Genomic DNA, 22559 nt, shown 5'->3' with positions numbered 1-22559 from the left:
AAAGATGTAGATATTTATTCATGTATTTAGCTTTTCAGATATCTTATGTAGTTTTACCTGATGTCTCAGTTCTTGGTGCATTACTCTTTTTGCTTTTATATAACTGAGAGTTCTTGTTTGATATCTGCAAAGTTTCCCTGCTGTATCTATTTGATAGATAGTTGCTTTTCTCATGCGATAAAAATATACACTATCCAAGGCTCCCTAAATTACATTTTTTTTTCTCTCTAACTTTTAGCTTCTGAAAATTCTAATGATAGAAATTTTTTTTTGCTAAGATGGTCAAATTAACCAACTCGTTAATTGAACCTAGAACCCATAAATTCTGGCATTCTTTCTAGGTTGCAGAACCAAGTGATAAAAAGCATTCAAAACTGAATAAATATGGATAAATAAAAAGATCTACTGCTTTTGTGCTATAAATCTATTCTTGAACTTGTCCCTATGTTAGTTTGTAATTGGCTTCATTCTGTTGGACAAAATCACTTCTCTATAAAGATGTTTTTTAACAGGGATTCCGCTCTTCAAAGTGCTTCCATAAGATTCTGTATAATCTACAAGTTAGAAAAATCAGATTCCTTACAGCCGTCCGGACGACGTGATATACCATCCGGACGTCCAACTGTTCAAAGCATCATTCGTCTGGACGACGAGAACTTTCCGTCTGGACCTTCCTCTGTATCGAGAAGCTTTTTAACTGCTCCAGCTTGCATCCGTCCAGATGTTTCAGCAGCACGTCTGGACGACACTCGGTTTTCGACCAGCTATAGGATTTCCTTCCAAAACACAGATATAGGAAGATTGCTGCAACCGTTTGGAGGATGTGGATTCCCGTCTGGACGCGCTCATTCATAAGGCAAGTATTGCATTCAAAATCCAGACGTCCGGACACCAGTCTTCATGGTCCGGACGCGCGATCATCAGATATGGAAATTGCATGCATCGGATCAACCGTCCGGACGACCATTCCTTTGGTCCGAACGCGTGAAGCCTTAATATGGAAATTGCATGCAGTGGAAGTGCGACCGTTCGGATGACAGGGCACCATTGTCCGGACGTGGCTCAAATCAGGAAAGAATTTCAGCGAAATTTTGGAAAGCTGATCGCACAGTTGTCCGTTCGGACGCCCTATGGCTACCTTCCGGACAGCGCTTAGGTTTTTCAAGCCAGATGCTCATTTGAACCTACAGCCTATAAATAGAGGTCCCTAGGCTTGAGAACAGCAAGAATTCAATATTGAATTCCTTAGTGCTTAGAGAGTTATATTGTAAGGTTATTTAATGAGTGCCAAATATTGTATATTTAGACCCATTGATTTACACTAGTTAGACCTTTGGCCTTGTTATTTTCTGATGTTTTGGCTAGTTTTTGGGTTTTTGTGTTTTGTAGGACATTAAGAGAGAAATGACAAATTTCAAGGAGAAATGCTCTGAAATTTGGAAATCCTGGAAAGTCGATTGGTAACATTCGATCGTTCGAAATTTTGCCCGATGTCGATCGATCGACTTTAAGTCGGTCGATCGATTTTTCCTAGAACTGACTATTGCAGAAGCGCCCCAGAACGCCCAATCAGGAGCTTCTCCATGACAAAAAGCAGTTCTCCCTCTAATTTTCGAAGCAGAATACGCTGGTTTCGTGACCTTGGTTGTCTCTAGCAAGAGAGGAACCCTATAGGGGGTAGAAGAGTCATTTTACATGGGTTTCTAACCCTAATTTCCTTCTATAAAGCCATAGCCATCCCTCCTTGTTGGAGGGGAATTTCTCAGAGCAGTAGCTAGGTTTAATTTCGTGCATTTTGTAGTTTATTTCAGTAGCTCTTTTCTTTAGATACTTCTCTTTGTAAAGTTTTTCTTCTAATTTCATGTTTGTTCTTCAAGTTCTTGTGGTGTTTTTAGTCATGGGAGACTAGAACTCTCAACTAAGGTTGATGATGAAACCTTACCATTGATAACACTCACACTTTTGTTATATTACTTGCACATTTAATGATCTATCCATATGTTGTTCAAGTTCCATTCACTTTAATGCTTTATCTTTTGGAATGAATGTGGTTGGTGGTAGATGTAGGACATTTAATGTGTTTCAATCGATGGATAAACTAATTTATCAATTTGAAAGAGGATATCCATTGTGATTTGTTCTTTGAATGGATACAATAGATGATTTGATTTCAAACGGGTACTCTTTGTGATTTGTCTTTGAGTTGGATTCATTTAATGGTTCTAAGATTTGTGGTTAAGAAAATTGAATGACACATTGAGCTTAAATGTTCTTTGGGCGTTCAAGTAGAAACCAAGAGTGTGTGTTGTTGGATTTGGTTTGGTGGATTCCTTAGCCTTAGTTCTTTTTACACATTTTATTTCATCATTTTTAACTTAGTGTCATTATGCATGCTTAAACCTCAAACATTTGGAACTAGGTTAAAATGAAGTTAATTAAACAAGACACTGATTTTTGACCATTTCCCTGTGGATTCGACCTCGCACTTGCACACACTATATTGCAAACGATTCGTGCGCTTGCGAGTATTCTTTTAAACTCACAACATTATTGAGCTGAGTTAGTCTCTTTGAAGTCATTGCTGTATGTGCTGTTGCTGTGCTGATCTGAAGTCTATCTTAGGGGTTGGGCTTAAGGTAAAGAATTCCATTGAAGATCCCTTTAGGTAGGAGACCTGGTTGGGAGGTGTTCGTGTTAGGCTACACGTTATAGTGCAAGGTACGACCACTGCATCAGGGGTATGTGAGTGTTACTACTTTGTAACTAGTCTTGTCTTCTGAATAATGGATATCTTGGGTTTGGCTGCCCCGGAGTGGTTTTTCTCATATTGAGTTTCCATTTCGTTAACAAAATTCTTGTGTTGTTTAAATTCCACATTGATATCATTTTGTTAACACTTTGTGCACACACACACACACACACACACACACACACACACACACACACACACACACACTTGTTTATTAGAAGTAAATTTAAAATTTTCACCCTATAGAAACAGTCAGTGACCAAATCGTTGCGGAAATAGACGGTCACTAAAGGACGAAGTAAAAGAAAAATGTTGCAGCTTAGGGGGAGTGTATCAGATGAGGGTGGCTAGGCCCTAATAAAATAAGGTTTGACTTTTGACTGATCTAACATTAATTTTCTCTCTTTTTTAGAAAATCTGGTTGCTTTAAGTTATATCAGTAAACTTCATACCTTATTGAGAAAGCCTTCACACACACACGCATTGCATGAGTTAAGTTTACTATTGAAAAATTTCTATCTACAGAGAAATTTTTGTGCTTATTGACTTTTAACTCTCAATTATATCTAGGTATATTTTTGAAATGCTATTTGACTGTTATATCAGTTATTTATGCATGCGTGTGCTGAAGCTAACGTTAGGAAAAAAAAATTCTACATATTTCTCTTTGTTTTACAGCTTCTAGTGTGAAGCGTCCGGAAGGACATGTTCTTGCGTCCGGACGTGCTCGGCTCTGTCGATCTCTTATCTGACGGCATGCCATCCGGACGAGTATGTATCACGTCCGGACGCGAGCTTTTTGCTTTCTCTGCCAAACACATTGTGTGAGTGTGTATTGGGAGATAAAATGATATGTGAGTATGTTTAGTGTTTGACGTAAGAGGTGAACGTGTGTGAGTATAAGTGGTAGTGAGTGAATCGGTGTTAGTGTACAGAAAATGAGTAGAAAGCCGTGAAGTGAGTGTGTTCACATGCTGCACATTTAGGCTCTAAATTTGTATGTAAATAAATATGTATATAGGTTACTGTAATATGTTGTTTTATATATATATGCCTATTCACATGTGTGCCAAAAACAAGAAAAGTATGTCCAGAATATATTTTAAAAAAGTGATATATTTAATTGGAAATATATATATATATATATATATATATCCTTATCTATTGGTGTAAAAAGATGAGGATAGGGTTGTAAATAAAAAATGTAGCTATTGTAATATCCAAACAAATAATGGTTCCATTTAATAAAGAACTAGAAGAGATAATAGTAAATGATAATTTTCTTAGCACTATTTGCTAATCTAGTATTTCATGAATATAATCCTGCAGTTGATATTTCTGTGGACCTCATTGAAGCAAAGGGCTGTAAGTATAAATTACTTACTGAGGATAGTACTGGATTTCAATAGTGTCATATTTATGTTTTATTTTAATTGGATGCGTGTGAATAATTTTTGCATACTATTAATAATCAACCTATAAATATTGGGAGTAACGTCTCCCAAAGGTTCAGGATGGGATAGTGCATGAACCGAAAACCCTAATAATTCATATTGATTGTAACGTCTTTCAAAGTGCTAGTAGAGTGATGTGGAACATACTCTGCTAGTGCGAAAATAAGCTAATAAAATGTAATGTAGGAGGAACGTTTCCAAGAAAGTCGCTAACCGAGTAAACAACTTTAAACGAGTGGAGTGCAATGACTATATTGAACTGTTTAAAACTTTTCATAGAAAACTGTCATCTTATCATTATGTTATCTCTATCCTTAAATAACGCATAATTCATTGATATTGTTGAATGACAGTTAGCTCACTTAAGTAAATATGGGGTTGTGGTTATAACCACCATCTCATAGATGATTGTGCAGGTACTGACACTGATGAGTATCAGGATTATCAGGATCCTTGTGATGATCCTGATTTCATAGATGAGACTGTCTAGTGTCTCCCATTTTGTGATGGACTTGCTAAATATTCTATCTTTTATGCTAATGTTAGGACTTTCTTTATTTACTTCTTAAATAACTTATGTTGTATTTTATGGTTTGTAATATGACAATATTTATGTAGGATTTGTGTCGTATGTGGCTCTTACGTTATTGCTTTTGTGTGTAATTATTTGTAAGACTCTTTTATTATTTTAATGCAATTTGAAGTATTTTAGTTAAAGCTCTAAATGTGTTGAAAGGGTCCCTGTTAGTTATAAAGAAAAAAAAGATATTCGTATTTTTCCGTTGCGAGATTTATCGTCTCTGAAGTAGTAATGACACGTAATTATCCAGATATAATTACTTACGCCTTTTGTAAAAAGCGGGTCGTTACACCTACAATTAGAATCAGCATCAAATAAATCCTTCCACCCACCTTCTGTGAGTTACGTACCTAGTCATAAAATGACACGTGTCTCATTCAATAAAAAAATATACCAGAAAAAAATAAAATTATAAATATATATATATATATATATTTTTTTAAAAAAAATATGAAGAGTCTATGCTTGGTCTTTTACCAGTTGGGCATGATGGTGAGGCTGCTAATTTTAAGGTCCAACTTATTTGCACAATTTTTTCTTTTAATATTGATGGTACCGAATTTCGCGCAACCGGACTGGACAATGGGTCACCTGTGAAACAAAGAGAAAACCATCGGAGAGGCATCGGCCTTGAGCCAATGGGGTAGCCTCTGATGGTTAAGTCAATAATTTTGTCTAAAGTAGAGAAACTGGGATGGAGATGATTCTTTTGCGAGAGAAGACGTACCCGAGTTTTTGGAGAGGATGAGACTTTATTTAAGGCTCCCTATGGGTTTTTTGGGGGACTGAGATCCCCTCAAATTCTGATAGAATTTGAGATTCTCAAATTCTTTAATCTTAGCCCTCCATTAAATCTAATGGATGAAAACTTGCCACTAACTTTAAAATTTAAAATTCAAATTTTAAACTCATCCGACTAAAGTTTTAAAATTCAAATTTTAAAACATACCAAATACCCCTAAACCAAGACTTCTAACAAAAAGTTCAAAGAGGAACGTCGCATGTTTGGGTTTTTTGGTCGGATGGGTTTACCCCCGCCGGAGAATCAGTCGCACCCAGGTGGAAGCTGACCTCGGGCCGCCCGCACTCGCCGATTGCCGAACCAGCTCCTGAGCGCGGGGAGCTCGGAGAGTTTAACGGGCGCCTGGGCTTCCCCCGCCGGAGAATCTGTCGCTGAACCGCATCAGCACACGCGACCTCCCTGGTGGAAGCCGACCTCGGGCCACCAGCACGAGCAGCACAGGCACGAGCCCTGAGCATCTTCCTCTCCCGAGACCTCTGGGTTGCGCCGTCCAGGATAGGTCCGAACCACATCCATTGAATCCGGCAGGGTTTCCGCGAGCGGCGGCGAGGGGATCTCATTTAGATTGATTCCGAGCCCATGGGTTCGGGTTCGGGTTCGGGTTCGGGTTTTGTTTATGATTTTTGAATTTTCGATGTTGGACTCTGTTTGGTTGCCGGGGACTGTGTTTTGTTAATATTGAGGTTTTTTTTTGTTTGTTTGTTTGTTTTGGTTGTATATGGTTGTTCCTTTGATTGCTGTTACAATACTTCGTTAAGTGAAACTTTTATTTTTCTTCTTCTGTTTGTTAATGGTTTAGAGGTTTTTGAATACATGATTCTTATGAGTATGTGTTGGGTTCGATGCAAAAAGTAGTAGAAAGTAGATGAAAGAAGTTATTGAGAAATATTTCATTTCGTAGACAGTTAATTGGTCATTTGCAGTATTTTTGCTGTTTGTTCTTGATATATCTATTTGATCCTGTATGTTTCTTGTTCAAACTCAATAATATCTTGAATGTTTGGCGCATCTCGAAATGAGAGTTCATAAATCCAATACAAAAGCCGAACCTTTTGAAGTTTGAACAAATCCAATACAAAAGAATCTGAATTGCTGCAGTCAATTTTTTAATCTGTTTTTTTTTTTCCTAATGAAACCTGCCCTGTGCTTCGGAAGACAGGTTATGCTTTGGAAGACTGCTTTGTGGTTTTTTGTTGTTAAGTGTGAAGCAGAAGAACATGTTGCAGCAGCCGAGAATTATGGAGGTCAAGATAAAATGCCTTTTGTTTTTTTGATATCATATCATAATTTGTAGCCGTAGAACTCTTGCAAGTGTAATTTATATATACTGAACGAAAAGCTCTAATATCGATTGAACCAGCATTTCAAACTTAGATATGTTTATGTTGAGGAATTGTTGGAATGGTACTTGGCTGCTTGGTTCTTGGAGAAATAGATGGAATGGTTGAATGTATAGGTTCTACTAGTTTGTTCCTCTTTTCTGTTCTAGCTTCTTGTTTTGTTTTGGGCAGTTTGAAGAGGGTTGTGTTTTGTCTTGAAGTAGGGGATGTTGTTGCTGGATTTTCAGTACAGATTTTGCTTGTATTATTTTCAGGTTGCTGCTAGACAGCTAGAGTGTATTGTTCTTTGTTTAGGCGTAATATATAAATTCATGGGATAAACACCTTTTTAGTCCCTGAGTTTTTGCAACTTTATTTTTTAGTCCCTGAGTTTCAATTCGCATCACAGACGATACCTAAATTTTTGGAAATGACCAAATAAGTACCTCGGTTAACTTCTCTGTCCAAAAACTAACGGCTCGCCACGTCACTGACACTTAGCACCACTAGAATGTCGACATCTGTCCAGTGAAACACGTCAGCATTCACTTAATTTCCAAATCACCCAAACACCTCCACATCACACACCCACGTCATTTCTTCATTTTGGGGGGAAAACTATTTTTTGCAATTTAAGAAACTCAAAACTGAAACTCAAATATTTCAAACAAAAAAACTTAAATCATTTCATCGTTAATCTGAGAAAGAAATCAAAATCCCTAAAATTAACTTGTGAAGTGAAGAAGTGAAGAACCCTAATCCCTAAAATTCCCCTCGGCCGACTCTCTCTCGACCGGCCGACTCCCTCCCGGACTCCCGGACTGTCGCTCGATTTCTCTCCCGTCGACTGCACAGAACCGGCCGACTCCCTCCCGGACATCGAAGAAAGGGGATTTCACCTAACCTCGGCCGGACGTCGAAGGAAGAGGATTTCGCTCGCTCATCAAGTCGGCACATTCCGAGGTATTTTGCCCATTTTTGTGTTTTTAGAAGTTTGTTTCGTCCTATATATATATGGATTGTGTATTGTGCTTGTCGATTGAATCTTTGTTTTGGTTTTTGGAACAAATGCTTGTCGGTTGTTGGGCAAAGTGATGAGGTTATAAAAACCGAAACTTTCGGTTGTTGTGGGTGTATCCCGAGTTGGGTAAGGCCTGACCATCGTCACATGCCTGACCATCGTCACATGTTTTTGTCTTTTGTTGGGTAAAGAAAACCAACAACCAGTTTGGTTGGGTTGTTGTCCAGCACATTGCATTATTGAATGTATGACTTTATTGCATATCTGTCTTTATCTGTTGTGTTTGTGGTTGCACATGTTGGCCAAGAGGGTCCCAACTGTGCAAAAGGGAACAATAAAGTACAAAAAGCACTATACATCCTGTCTAAGAAGCATCTGCAATGTGAAGCATCTGTACAAAAAGCACTACACTCCAATGGTGTTGTTCACAAGGTTATCAATATTTTCTGCTTTAGCTTTATAAAGCATCTGCTTGACAACCAAGCCTCCCATGCTGCAGACAAGAGAAAGTCAATCTATTAAAAATAGATATGCACACGAACACACACCAAATATATACTCATGCTGTGAACAAACAGAAGCAAAATTTAAATTCATATTCACTCTAGAAGTCATATAACTTTTACCAATTACAGGATTAATTCATTTTTTTCAATTCTTCACCAATTAACAGACAGACTTATTTTTTCAAAACAAAAACAATGACTGACACTTAGGATGATTTACATTTATTAACTAAACCAGACCCACTAACATAAAGTTCCTATTGTTCGGGACAGAAATCATTAATAAACTTGAGGATGAAGGTTGAATGACTATGCCTATCTGAAGGCAAGATCATTTTTTGAAAAACATCCCAAAAATGTGTCATGTTACTTACTACATCAAAAAAAAATAAAAAATAAAAGAGAGGAAAACAAAAGAGACTTTCTAAGAAGCCCCTCTTTTGTGCCCATCTTTCTTTGGTAGTTAATTTTACAGTTTTTATTGCTAGAGTGTGACGATCCTTTTTTGTTTAATTCACAGGGTGCAGAAAATGTCAGATCCAACATTTGACCTACTTGTTTACCATAATGGGTCACTATCTGGACACAGGATGGCCTATATTGGCGGAGACATTCTTACAATCGCCGGTATAGATGCATCCCAGTTCAAGTTTGGAGATTTGACAAACATTTTGGAGTGCTACCTGCAATATGAATACAACAACATACCCAAAATGTACTACAAGTTTGATGATGAGACCAACGAGCAAATACACGGTCTTACCAAAGATGGTGATTTTGCTACTCTAAAAGAAGGGCTGCTGAGTAGTGGCAGGAAAAAGCTGCATGTTTTTGTGGATCATGAAGAACCTCTTCCAATTGAAGTGGTAAACCCTGTTTTGCTTTTGACCCAGTCTCCTGCAGAAGTGCCAGCAGTGCAACAGACACCCCAAGAGCCAGCAGCAGTACAACATCCACCACAGCAGCCAAGGAAACGGCCAGCCGGGCGGCCAAGGAAACGGCCAGTCGGGCGGCCAAGGAAACAGAGGGATAAGGAGGAGGAGGAGGAGGAGGAGGACATTGAGTTGAGTGATTTTGAGTTGACTGATGGCGAGGAGGAGGACATGTTTGTAGGAAAGGAACAGGATGTCCTACGGGAACCGAATGATGATATAAATACCTGGTTTCAGACTTGGGATAAAGATTCCAACGTGGGAATTGGAGTCGATGCAGCAAATGACCCGGACGCGGATTCATATGACAGTGAGTACTTTGACAGTCTAGACAGTGGTGAAGAAGACAGTGAAGGGTCAACTGTAAAGCGTAAGAAAATGTATCCCCAGTGGAAGAAAAAGCGGGACTGGAGTCAGACAGTGGAGTTAAGTGTAGGGTTGAGGTTTACGAACCCGAAAGAATTTAAAGAAGCATTGCAACTATTCGCAGTGCAAAATAACTTTGATTACAAGTATGTGCATAACGAGCAAAAACGGGTAACCGCCCACTGCAAATCGTTATGTCCATGGAAAATACATGCCTCCTGGACGCCTTGTAGAAAGTATTTTCAGATCAAGACTCTCCATAATGAGCATAATTGTGGCAGTGATTACTACAACAAGAAGGCAACTATCAGGTGGGCTGCAAATCGATATGTAGAGATTTTTCGAGACCAAAGAAGCTTTAAGGCTAGGGCGTTGAGGGAAATGATACGCCGAGATTACAACGTGCAGATGACAATATTGAGTTGCCATCGTGCAAAGAAGATGGCAATCGAAATCCTCGATGGAAGAGATGGTGAACAATATTGTCACACCCGAGAGTATTGCAATGCATTGCGGAAGTGGAATCCCGGTAGCTCGGCTTACATCCAAAGGGACGGAGTGTTCTTCCAGAGGATGTATGTTTCTTTGATGGCATGTAAAGAAGGATTCTTGGCAGGATGTAGGCCGATGATATGTGTTGATGCATGTTTCATTAAGACGAAATGGGGTGGGCAGTTGCATGCCGCAATCGGCCGTGACGGTAATGATGACATATATCCTATTGCATTTGCGGTATGCGAGACCGAGAACAAGGAGACATGGACATGGTTCTTGGTCCAACTGTTGGAGGATATTGGGCTTCCGCGGGAGCATATGTGGTCGTTCATGTCGGACCGACAGAAGGTAATATCTAATACAATTATCGTATGGTCATTTTTATTTTAATAACATTTGTTTGATATTTATTTATTGTTTACACAGGGACTAATCGATGCTCTGGAGGATCTAATGCCCGGCCTCGAGCATCGTTATTGTGTTAGGCACCTGCATGCAAACATGAAGGGGAAGGGATGGAAGGGGAAGGAGTTCAAGGACGCGTTATGGGGTGTAGCTAGGGCACCCAATGAAGTCCAATTTAAGTACTACCTCTCTGTCATTGGAGGTATGGACAAAAAAGCTCTCGAGTACATTGAGGGGGTTGACCCAAAAATGTGGGCAAGGCACGCATTTCGAACCACCAGCTGCAGCGACATCTTGCTAAATAACGTCGCCGAGAGCTTCAATGCTTGGGTGTTGGAAGCAAGAGGCCAGCCGATACTAACTTGTTTCGAGACTATACGGCGGCAGATTATGAACCGGTTCAGTAAGAAAAATGCTGGGGCAGCAACGACACCGAATGTAATTTGTCCAAAGATTGTGAAGAAGTTGGAGAGAAACAAGTTAGAGGCGAAGAACTATATTTGCCGGTGGAGATCAGATGCAGTTTGAGGTCGATAGTGCCCATGAGTCTCGGCGGGTGGTGGATCTTCAAGGAAGAACATGTGGCTGTGGGAGGTGGCAACTTAATGGTATTCCTTGTCCCCATGCAGTTTGTGCAATATACCTCAATAAAGGAAAACCCGAGACTTATGTCAGCCATTGGTACATGATGGATACGTACAGAAAGTCCTATGCCTCCGGGATTTGTCCTATGCCTGGCTCGGATGAGTGGCCTGTTGATGAGGGTGTGGAACCTATAGAACCACCGCAGCCAAGGAAACAGCGCGGGAGGCCCAAAAAACAGAGGAAAAGAGGAGTTGATGAGCAGCCAGACGAGAGCATCAAAGTGAGTCGCAAGGGATACGATGTGCGGTGTGGAAATTGTGGTGAAAAGGGGCACAATGCTAGGAGTTGCCGTGAACCCGACAACCCGAATAGGAAGAAGTATCCCAAACAGCCTAGGAAACCGAAGGTAGGTATTTCTGGTCGAATAACTATATTTCTATTTACTAGTTCAATGACCATATTTCTATAACTAATGTGTTTGTCAAATATGGGCAGGGAAGTACATCAAGGACAGGGCCATCAGGTGTAAGCCCATCTACCCCTGCAGGCCCACCTACCCCTGTAGGCCCATCTGCCCCTGCAGGTCCATCAGGTACAAGCCCATCTACCCCTGCAGGCCCATCTACCCCTGCAGGCCCACCTACCCCTGTAGGCCCATCTGCCCCTGCAGGTCCATCAGGTCAACCGGCAAGGACACCTCGAACACGAAGCATACCTCGAGGAACAAGCATACGTCGAAGACCAAGAGAAAGGAGAATGTCTTCCGTGTACAAGAGGCAACCAAAGGTTGGCCACATACTAATTTTTAACTTTTGTTACCCTATGTGGGCTGGTTAATTGTTATTTAAATACATGTTGATTGACCTATCTCTTGGTTGGGTTGCAGCAAGGTGGATTACAACCAATTCAAATAGATTGATGTACAAGACAAAGACAAGACACATTTTATGTTAATGGATGCTTGTATCCGGGTTGTGGATGCCCGAGAGTATTGTTAATGTATTTTGTTACCCTACTGGGTGTTCATGTGATGTGCACATATTTTGTGTTGTATTGATATTTTGCAAAAAGGGCTGTTGATGTACATATTTGTACATGTTTGATTATTGGATGCACATATTGTTAATGTATTTTGTTACCCTACTGGATGTGTACTAGTTGTTGATATAACTATTTACACATATTTGTTAGGCAGGCTATTTGTAATCAAGGCACAGGTTGCTCGTGACACTTATATTAAAACCCATAACGAGGTACTATGTGTGATACTTATATAAAACATAGGTACCTGCTATGATATAAATGGAAACATGATGTACTCTTTGGGATAATTCCTGGAGTTCAATTAAATAAATTGTTTCGACCCAAAATTTGAGCACAGAGTGTACATTTGTTGACCAATTGCAGCATGAAGGGATATTGTTTGTGTTTTACATTAAAAACTTGTTAAAACCCATACGTATGTACTATGTGTGATACTTATATAAAACCTAGGTACCTACTATGATATAAATAGAAACATGAGGTACTCTATGTGATACTGCCTGAAGGGCAATGGAATAAATTGTTTTTACCCAAAATTTGAGCACAGAGTGTACATTTGTTGACAAGTTGCAGCATGAACGGATATTGTTTGTGTTTTACATTAAAAACTTGTTAAAACCCATACGGAGGTACTATTTGTGATACTTATATAAAACCTAGATACCTACTATGATATAAATGGAAACATGAGGTACTCTCTGTGATGCTTACTGAATTTCAATTAAATAAATTATTTCGACCCAAAATTTGAGCACTTAGTGTGCATTTGTTGACCAATTGCAGCATGAAGGGATATTGTTTGTGCTTTACATTAAAAACTTGTTAAAACCCATACGGAGGTACTATGTGTGATACTTATATAAAATATAGGTACCTACTATGATATAAATGGAACATGAGGTACTCTCTGTGATACTGCTTGAAGGGCAATGGAATAAAATTGTTTAGACCCAGAATTTGAGCATAGAGTGTACAATTGCAGCATGAAGGGATATTGTTTGACATAACATATTAACAATATTTCTCCAGCAGCTCCATCCATAAAACTTACATACTTCTCATAAATATACAAAATACATATCCAAACTACATAATCTACAATTCATATCTCAAACTACATTTCATTTCATAAGTGCAACACAAGCAATCAACAGAATTATAAACCATGAGAAGAACAAAGCATACATCAAAAATTTCTCTCTTGTCCTATAGCTGTCATTTTCCTTCTCTAGACACCTGATGATTTCCATTTGTTTATCATCCCACTTCTGTGATTGCCTAACTCTTTCCATGCAACTGACATTTTCATTCTCCAAATCTTTAACCCTTGCTACCAAAGTACCATTTGCATCCTCTACTTCGTTAAGCTTCTTGGTAATCTCATCTAAAACCTCCACACCCCTTGCACAAGTTGGCTTGTCCAGCCATTTAAAAAATTTGCATGCAGCTTTTGTCTGCATGTTGAAGTGTAGCATTCAATCAGCAAAAACTCACGACCGAGTATCTATAATTATAACAAAATGCTTACTCTTGAGTTGTAAGTGGCGCAACCCCAAAATCTTCTTCCAGGGTTTTCCCTAGTCCACGAGGTCTTCAAAGGGGCGGGTAAATCGCAGAAACAGAAATAGGATATGTCAACACGGCCCACTGAGGACGATCCAGATGATGACTTCAAGGAACGGACAACACAAAACACATAACAAACAAAAAATTGTCTAAATCTTCAAACGGAAATTAAGGAAAAAATTAAAAAATTACAAATTTTTTAAAAAAATTTGAGCCTAAGAACCGACCTTGTCTACACCACGGGAAACTTCCTTCCCTTTGGAATCTCGTGTGCGACAAGAAGCCATCAACTTTTATAACCTCATCACTTTGCCCAACTACCGACAAGCATTTGTTCCAAAAACCAAAACAAAGATTCAATCGACAAGCACAATACACAATCCATATATATATATAGGACGAAAAAAACTTCTAAAAACACAAAAATGGGCAAAATACCTCGGAATGTGCCGACCTGATGAGCGAGCGAAATCCACTTCCTTCGACGTCCGGCCGAGGTTAGGTGAAATCCCCTTTCTTCGATGTCCGGGAGGGAGTCGGCCGGTTCTGTGCAGTCGACGGGAGAGAAATCGAGCGAGAGTCCGGGAGTCCGGGAGGGAGTCGGCCGGTCGAGAGAGAGTCGGCCGAGGGGGATTTTAGGGATTAGGGTTCTTCACTTCTTCACTTCACAAGTTAATTTTAGGGATTTTGATTTCTTTCTCAGATTAACGATGAAATGATTTAAGTTTTTTTGTTTGAAATATTTGAGTTTCAGTTTTGAGTTTCTTAAATTGCAAAAAATAGTTTTCCCCCCAAAATGAAGAAATGACGTGGGTGTGTGATGTGGAGGTGTTTGGGTGATTTGGAAATTAAGTGAATGCTGACGTGTTTCACTGGACAGATGTCGACATTCTAGTGGTGCTAAGTGTCAGTGACGTGGCGAGCCGTTAGTTTTTGGACGGAGAAGTTAACCGAGGTACTTATTTGGTCATTTCCAAAAATTTAGGTATCGTCTGTGATGCGAATTGAAACTCAGGGACTAAAAAATAAAGTTGTCAAAACTCAGGGACTAAAAAGGTGTTTATCCCTAAGTTCATTCATTAAAAAGGAGAAGAAAAAAAGAACACTGATGTGGGACTGACTATTTATATTGCAAGAGCTGTGGGGGATTCGAAAATAAACATACTTAGAAAGTTCACCACAATGATCTGATAAGTTGATGATGAATGCCTCATTTACAGGTGAAATGCAAAGCGCATGAGTAGTCCTTCTACATTCCCACAACACAACCAACCAATTCTCCAGGGGAACACTCTTCCATCTAAATAATCTAGTCATCAGCCTATATATGTCATGGTGAAAATCCACGCATCCTTGGGAATATAGAAGAAAAGAAAGCAATGTTGTATATGAATTGAAATTATGTAAAGAAAATGGTAGTAATATGCTGTAATGCAGAACTTACAGACCTAATACAATCAAGAAACAAACCTTCATTGATAACAAATCAATAATATTATACAGTAGTAGCATTGTATTTTCAGGCACCATAGATCACGAGTCATCTGCAGAGCAATAATCTGGAATAGAAATGCTCAACCATAGATTTAGGGTAGCATTTTTTATCTTGGACTATTTGTTTTTCATATCAACACTGAACTTATATTAACAATAGGTACAACAATATGTGCAAACTGTCATAACATATCAGAAAAATAGCTCCAAAATATGAATAAACTAAGCTTGACAATCTGAAATACCAAATTTCATTCATAAATCCATTATTGCTCCCTAAAAAAACAAAAAAACACATTATCATTTAATAAGGTTCCTATGAGATGAATTATTGTTTTCAAAGTATAAATAAAATGTATATTTGTACCTGACTAATATAAGCATTATTTGATACTTGAAAAGATAAGGGCAATGAGCTTTGATCAAATGGTCCCTACATAATTATTACAAAAATCACATAAGAAGGGTAAAAATTGTCTCTATATAATCACAATAATCACAAAAAAAAAAAAAAAAATTACTTTGTTGGAAGAGTAAAAATGGTAATGTGTACCGGTAGAAATTCATTGAGGCTAATTTCGCATCTATGTTGAAACGATTCTTCAAATGTTGTCTTGAGGTTTACTCTTACAAATTCTGAGGTTTGGCTTCTTTGAAGAATCAAAGCAGATTTTTTTGTTACCTTCACGTGCTTGAGTAAGAAGTGGTTTCTACAAAAAAAGGTACTCTCTTTTCTCAGGTTTGCTTGAAGAAGGTAGAAGGTAGAAGAAGGACTTACAATCTTTCTTTCTTTTCCCTTTATGTTTTATGTTTATTTTTATTTTTTGTTTTGGAGGGAAACAAGCTTGAGGAAGACCATCTAGGAAGGACGTGCAGTCTTTCTTTCTTTTCTTTTTATTTTTTATTTTTTATTTTTTGTTTTGGAGGGAAGCAAATTTTTCTTAGGAAGCTGCAAAGTTAGTGGCAAGTTTTCATCCATTGGATTTAATGGAAGGCCAAGATTAAAGAATTTGAGAATCTCAAATTCTTTTAGAATTTGATATCTCAATCCTTTTTTGGGAGACTTGAGCTTTTATTTCAATTGGGCCTTAGCCTTTGGGCCCTAGCCTATTTTCTATCCACATCAATAGCCCTCATTCTCATTGCCAACCTGTCTATTCAGTCGGGCATTGGGAATGTTGTCTTTTAATTGTAATTGGGGTTATCTCTAGCCTTGAATACTGAGGACGGAAGACTTTCTTAATAAGCATATTTGTCATGCCTAAATTTAGAAATAAATCATTAATCAAAAAGTGTCTTTTGGTGATCAAATAATCAAATTTAAGTTTAAAAAATTAATACGTGGACTTTTCATGAAATCTCACCATACGATAGATATTTTCATTGCGAGTACAACAAGATTTGATTTGATTTAATTCGAATTCGTTTGATCAATTTTTGGTCCAATTAAAATTTCAAGCTCAAAAGTCAACTTAGATTTCCAAAGGTTTAAGACTTGGTGATAAAGTTTATAAACTTCAGAAACATCTCTAAACACAATTATAAAAGCTTATTGACATTGTTTTCTAAATGGACGCTCGGATGCTCTTCTCCTGTTCTTGAAGGGGACACATTGTTGACTATTTTAGCCATTAACGAAGCCCACTTCTTCACTGAGTGGGACTGCGTTCCCACTACACTTTCCCCGAGTTTCCCGTTCTCTCTTCCTTTTCCCTCGTATTAATGAATTAATAAAAAAGAAAAAGAAAAAGGACACGTTTTGAGAGGCCCCTCAAACGCATGAGTTCTAGAAATTCACTGAACGATAAATGTGGGACCGCTAACATGAGAAATTGTTTTGGTACTTCTCACAACGCGTCGTTTGGATGAACTTAATTTGACGTCATTGGTACTTCATGCTCATGGCATAGAAGTTTTAGGGTTGTAGAAATATGGATGGAAAAAAACTGCATATACAGGTAAGTAGGGGTGGAATCAAAATTTTGTGTAAAGGGACGAACTTATATAAATACATTATTACGTACATAAGTACATAAATACATGTAGTTTTTTTTTTTTTTTTCTATGTGCGCGTTTGTATGTGTTTATGTAAAAGAAAAAATATAAAAGCTTTAAAATTAATTTTATATTAAATTGTAAGTCAATACTGTATGCAAAAGTTACATATCTATTTTAAAATTATTTTAGAAGAAATCAAGAGAACTTTCCTTTGGAATACACAAGTTTCCTATTTTTCTATAGACATGTACAAAAAAAAAAAAATCCCAAAAAAGAACATAGCTTCTCTTTCAAATTATGCTCGACGATGATCGCTGATGGAATAAAATTCATCAATTATCATCTCTGAAAAGAAATTCTTAGCAATTTCTTTCTCAATATAAACTACCATAGTTGGGAAGAAGTAAGATGCTCTAAGTCTCTAGATTGTGTATGCAGTATGCTTGATATTCATCAATAGACAGATTATGGATAGACCCATCAAAGTTATGGTTCATACATTGCCTCGATACTCATTAAAAATAAAAGTAGGATATCTAATCACTTGAGGAGCAAAAACATTAGCAATTTAGCTAAAGTTCCAAATACAGCACTGCCTAAAAGAAAACCAGCAAGAAAATCACCGCCAGGTCCGCCACCACCAGTCCACCTCTGTTACCATCTCCACATATATTTGAGAGAACAAAAGAAACAGAGGGCATATAAATTTATAGTACAATCAGTGAATCAAGTGGTGAATGTTGCTTATATAAATGCATAGTAAAAGGGTTGAGAGAGAGAGAGAGTTATTGCTTACATTAAAAGAATTAGGTACCATCTACAATACGAAATGAACTACAAAAAACAAAAATTAAAGTTTTTAAACTACATGAGTCAAACATATTTAACCCTAAACTTTAAACTTTTGGGGTAGGTTTAAAACGATGGGAAAATTATGGGCCTAATTTTGTTATCATCAACCAAAACCTCCTATAAACGCGTGCCGCAGACCAACTATTTGCCGTAAAAAAAGACTTAGGAAGAGGAAGTTTCCCATGATGTACCATTGAGGTCCTACTTTGGTTGATCTTAATTAATCCCCATTTTTCCCAACATTTTCTTGCCAAGTGGAAGACAAAAAAGAGAGAGAAAAAAAGTCAGTTTCCCACACGTACTGATCATCACTGATGTCATAGCAAGTTAGCAACTCATGTGTCGAAACTTCTGGGTTGAAGCTGAAGCTCAATCAATCTACATGTCTAAACTAAAAACCATAAAAATTCAGGGTTGAAACTCACATTCATCACACACGCACCGCACGTGTACAGAAAACTCCACGTCAAAAAAGAAAAAAGAATTATTGCTAGCTTGCTCAATTTCTCCATCATTTCCAAAGCATCTAGAAATGATCATGAAATTCTTCACGTACATCATCATTGACAATCCCTATATATACGTGTCTTGAACATAACTCTTCTTCATTCGTAGAAATTTGAATCATAAGGAAATGGATTCTAGGCTTGTAGAGGCAATTAGGAGAAATGACACGTTTACAATGATCAGTTTATTTCAAGAAAACGAAGGAATTCTTGAACAGAGAACGGCCGAATCCTTGGACACAGCATTACACCTCGCTTCAAAGTTTGGACACGTTGACATGGTGTCAGAAATTGTTAAGCTGTGCCCGGACATGGTTGCTACTCAGAACAAGATGCTGGAGACTCCAATACATGAAGCTTGCCGCCAAGGGAATGCCAAGGTGTCGAAGCTGCTGTTAGAGGCCAATCCTCGGGCACCTACTTGTAAGCGTGCGTTTTTCCTGGCTTGTAGTCATGGCCATCTAGACGTCGTGAAGCTCCTCTTAAACCACGCCGCCGCGATGCTGGGTTTAGAGGAAAACGTAATATTCGATCAAACTTGTATTCAAGTCGCAGCATCCACAGGACAGACTGGTAGGTGGAAAAAAGTTTCTCTTCTCAATTTTACCCCTTCCTAATTTTTTGTTTTTATATATATATATATATATATATATGTATGTATGTATGAAATTTTACATTTTGATTGAATGCTTTAGTATTCTATGATAAAAGAGTTTTCAAAATTAGTTTAATTATATATATATCTATGTTTATAGTGTAGGATTATTTATTTTGAAATGGAAGGTTTAAAGAGCTTTGTTGGAAGAGTCTCTTATATGAGAAAATTAAAAAAGTTGTTTGAATATATATATATATATATGCATTTGTGTGTATGATACTATGATTGATGTCTAGTACTTGTGCGTGCGTGGCAATTAAAAGGGCTGTAATAGGGTGCTAATGGCATTTTGATGGCGCACTTGGTACGTACTTATATTTAACTGTTAGCGATCAGATCATGATCGTTAATTTTTAGACGGTTATGGTCATACGATTTGGTGATTTGAACTGGATCGTAGGATAATTTGGTGATTTGAACCGGATCATAGGATGTTTCTAAGGTAGATTTAATGGTTGGATCAAATTACTTGACTGTTAGTAAAGTCAACTGTCAGATCAAATTAAGTTTGATCTAACGGTTGAGATTAAGTAATCTTTACTAACAATTACGATCTAACGGTTATAATTAAATAATTAACCATTAATTATAACTTTAATCTAACTACCAAGATTAACTGTCTATTAAAATCACAGTCAGATTTTAGTAACGGTTGAAGTAGCAGTAAATGATTGCAAAATTACATCAGACATTAAAACTAATGTTAAACTGAGACTATATATAAGTAATTAAGTCTATTGCAGACCAGTTTAACACAGAAAAATTATCTCTTTCTTCTGTCATTTTTTAGTGAATCCTGAAAGGATTAATGGTCAGGCCAGGGGAGGTAAAAAGTCAGTGATCATGAAGTAATGTATATTTATTAAGTTGATAAATAATTGGTGGTGCAGGTGCTGTTTGGGAGTTGCTTAACGCCATTGACGAGAGTGGAAACTCGCCATTGCACCACGCTTGTATTCAAGGGCACAGGGAGATAACCCGGATGCTCCTCAAGTGTGACGTAACTCTCGCTTCGCAATATAACTTCAATGGTTACATGCCAGTACACATGGCATCGATGAATGGCAGAGTTTCAATCCTTGAAGAATTGGTGCTGATCGCTCCGGCATCTTTTCACCATGCCACGAATGAGGGAGAGAAGACAGTCTTTCATCTGGCTGTGATATACGGCCAATACCAGGCCCTTCTGTACTTGGTGCATACCTGCAACGGTACAAATCTCATTCACCGTCTAGATAATGATGGTAACACCATTTTGCATCTTGCAGTTTCCGCTGGGCAACATCAGGTGAGAAACGAATGTTAATTACATATTTTTTTTAATGAGATTTAAGAGAGTAAATTCTGCGGGAGGGTCAGGGTGATCGACATTGCAAACCAGGAACGACACTAGAGATTATTTGGAAAATCCTACGTTGTTACTTTGATGTTTCAAGTAAAGCCATAGGATTGACGACACAGTAGTGCAGGTTGTCATGAATGCGTTGACAAAATCATTCATTAATAGAAATTTAGGAATTTCATGGTGGTTTCCCTGTGTCACTGTCCGAATCTCTTTCTTCATAAATACGTTATGAATATCTTTCATTAAGTCAACCGTTTCTGATCGATCTTCTAATTGAATACTTTATTTCACGTTAATTTGTTTCAGATAGCAGAGTACTTGATCAACAAAACAAAAGTGGAGATTAATTGTCGAAACTTTAAAGGACTCACGGCACTTGACATCCTTGACCAGGCTAAGGACAGTACAGAGAATCGCCGTCTTGAAGCCACGTTTGTTAAAGCTGGTGGCAGAAGAAGTATCGAACTGTTATCTCGTTCGCCGGAAGTAGAAAGATTCAACGGTCAGGGTGGCATAGATCGTGAAATGGAGATATCCATTATGAGCTCGCCGGTCGGATTCGGCCAGGGAACTAGCTCTAGGACTTCATCGCCGCAGCAACAAGTTTGGGAGACATTCCCAGCCAATTTGCAACAACACAAGCGTCCTAAGAAAAGGCACCGGCCGCAGGAAAGCGTAGGTGATCATCAGTTTTACACTAGCAACCGAAACAGGCAGCGTGAAATATACATGGAAGCATTACAAAATGCTAGGAACACCGTAACATTAGTTGCCATTTTGATCGCAACAGTTACTTTCTCTGCTGGAATTAGTCCTCCTCATGGTGTGGGTGATCAGGAGATAAAAAAGAAAGGGAATTCAACGGCAGGCAGAACAACAGCTCATAAGGATTCAATGGATGGCAGAACAACAGCTTTGAAGGTCTTTGCGATAAGTAACAACATTGCATTGTTCACCTCTCTTGCCATAGTAATCGTTCTTGTCAGCATCATCCCCTTTCGCAGAAAACCACAGATGATGTTGTTGAGGGTTGCTCACAAGGTCATGTGGGTATCTGTGGCATTCATGGCGACAGCTTATGTTGCAGCCACATGGGTGGTTATGCCGCACGGTGAGGGCACAGATTTGCTATTTGTCACGATACTAGCAGTAAGCTGTGGCTCCCTGGGTGTGATTTTTATTGTTCTAGGAGTGGTGCTCGTTGAGCACTGGCTGCGCAAAATGAAGTGGAGAAAACTAAGGAAGGATCGAGGGCCGAGAATTTCAGATCCTGACATGGAAAGTCAAAATTCAGATGTTGAGAGCTCATACCAGCAAGGATATTACTCATACTGACTATTTGCTCAGGGTCCAGAGAGGCTGATCGACCTTCTTAGTACAGTACTGGTTATCATAACTCACAATATAGGATTTCCTTACAAATTGTTTTGTTCATCATGCATTTTTCTTTGTATTCATTGTTCTTTGTTTTAATGAAAATCATCTTATTTACCCAAAAAAAAAAAAAAAATCGTTCTTTGAATAATTATACGCATATTCTAGTATTTGAAATTTCATGCCATCTTTATGCTGTCATTTTCTTGAACTAACAACTTCCGATGCAATTTAATTTGCAAATCATCACAATTAACCTTGCTTATATTGAACCATATACATAATAATTTTTTATATACACAATATCCGTTCGGCCCGCCCAAGCTGAGATTGCAGGCCTGGGAGTCCACAGCTTGGGCTAGGTTGATCAGGCCCAAGCCATGAGCTTCACTCGGGCGAAAGAAGCCAACTTGCCACACCAACAATTGCATAAGGAGTGCAGAAAGAGATTAGCCACTCCTGGTCTTGTCCTAATCGTTAGTGAGCATAAAATCCCATTAGGTCACAG

General features: G+C 38.3%; 1 protein-coding gene across 1 annotated transcript; it reads left to right on the top strand.

Annotated features, from left to right (window-relative positions):
• Positions 1-18756: 18756 nt before the first annotated feature.
• LOC133854818 (ankyrin repeat-containing protein At5g02620-like) lies at positions 18757-22205 on the top strand. Its single transcript, XM_062291086.1, has 3 exons — positions 18757-19247; positions 20223-20620; positions 20984-22205. The coding sequence occupies exons 1-3, from the start codon at positions 18803-18805 to the stop codon at positions 22010-22012; spliced, it is 1872 nt and encodes a 623-aa protein (XP_062147070.1). The 5' UTR covers positions 18757-18802; the 3' UTR covers positions 22013-22205.
• The last annotated feature ends 354 nt before the right edge of the window (positions 22206-22559 follow it).

The sequence above is a fragment of the Alnus glutinosa genome, chromosome 13, assembly GCF_958979055.1.
Source record: "Alnus glutinosa chromosome 13, dhAlnGlut1.1, whole genome shotgun sequence".
Classification (NCBI taxonomy): domain Eukaryota; kingdom Viridiplantae; phylum Streptophyta; class Magnoliopsida; order Fagales; family Betulaceae; genus Alnus; species Alnus glutinosa.
This window is presented reverse-complemented; position numbering and strand designations above follow the sequence as displayed.

What these genes read in the sequence shown, in the direction of transcription:
- LOC133854818 (XM_062291086.1), top strand. Translation starts at nt 18,803, where the DNA reads ATGGATTCTAGGCTTGTAGAGGCAATTAGGAGAAATGACACGTTTACA. An exon ending in AGCATCCACAGGACAGACTG is followed by an intron (nt 19,248 to 20,222) that starts GTAGGTGGAAAA and finishes TTGGTGGTGCAG; the next exon opens with GTGCTGTTTGGGAGTTGCTT. An exon ending in TTTCCGCTGGGCAACATCAG is followed by an intron (nt 20,621 to 20,983) that starts GTGAGAAACGAA and finishes AATTTGTTTCAG; the next exon opens with ATAGCAGAGTACTTGATCAA.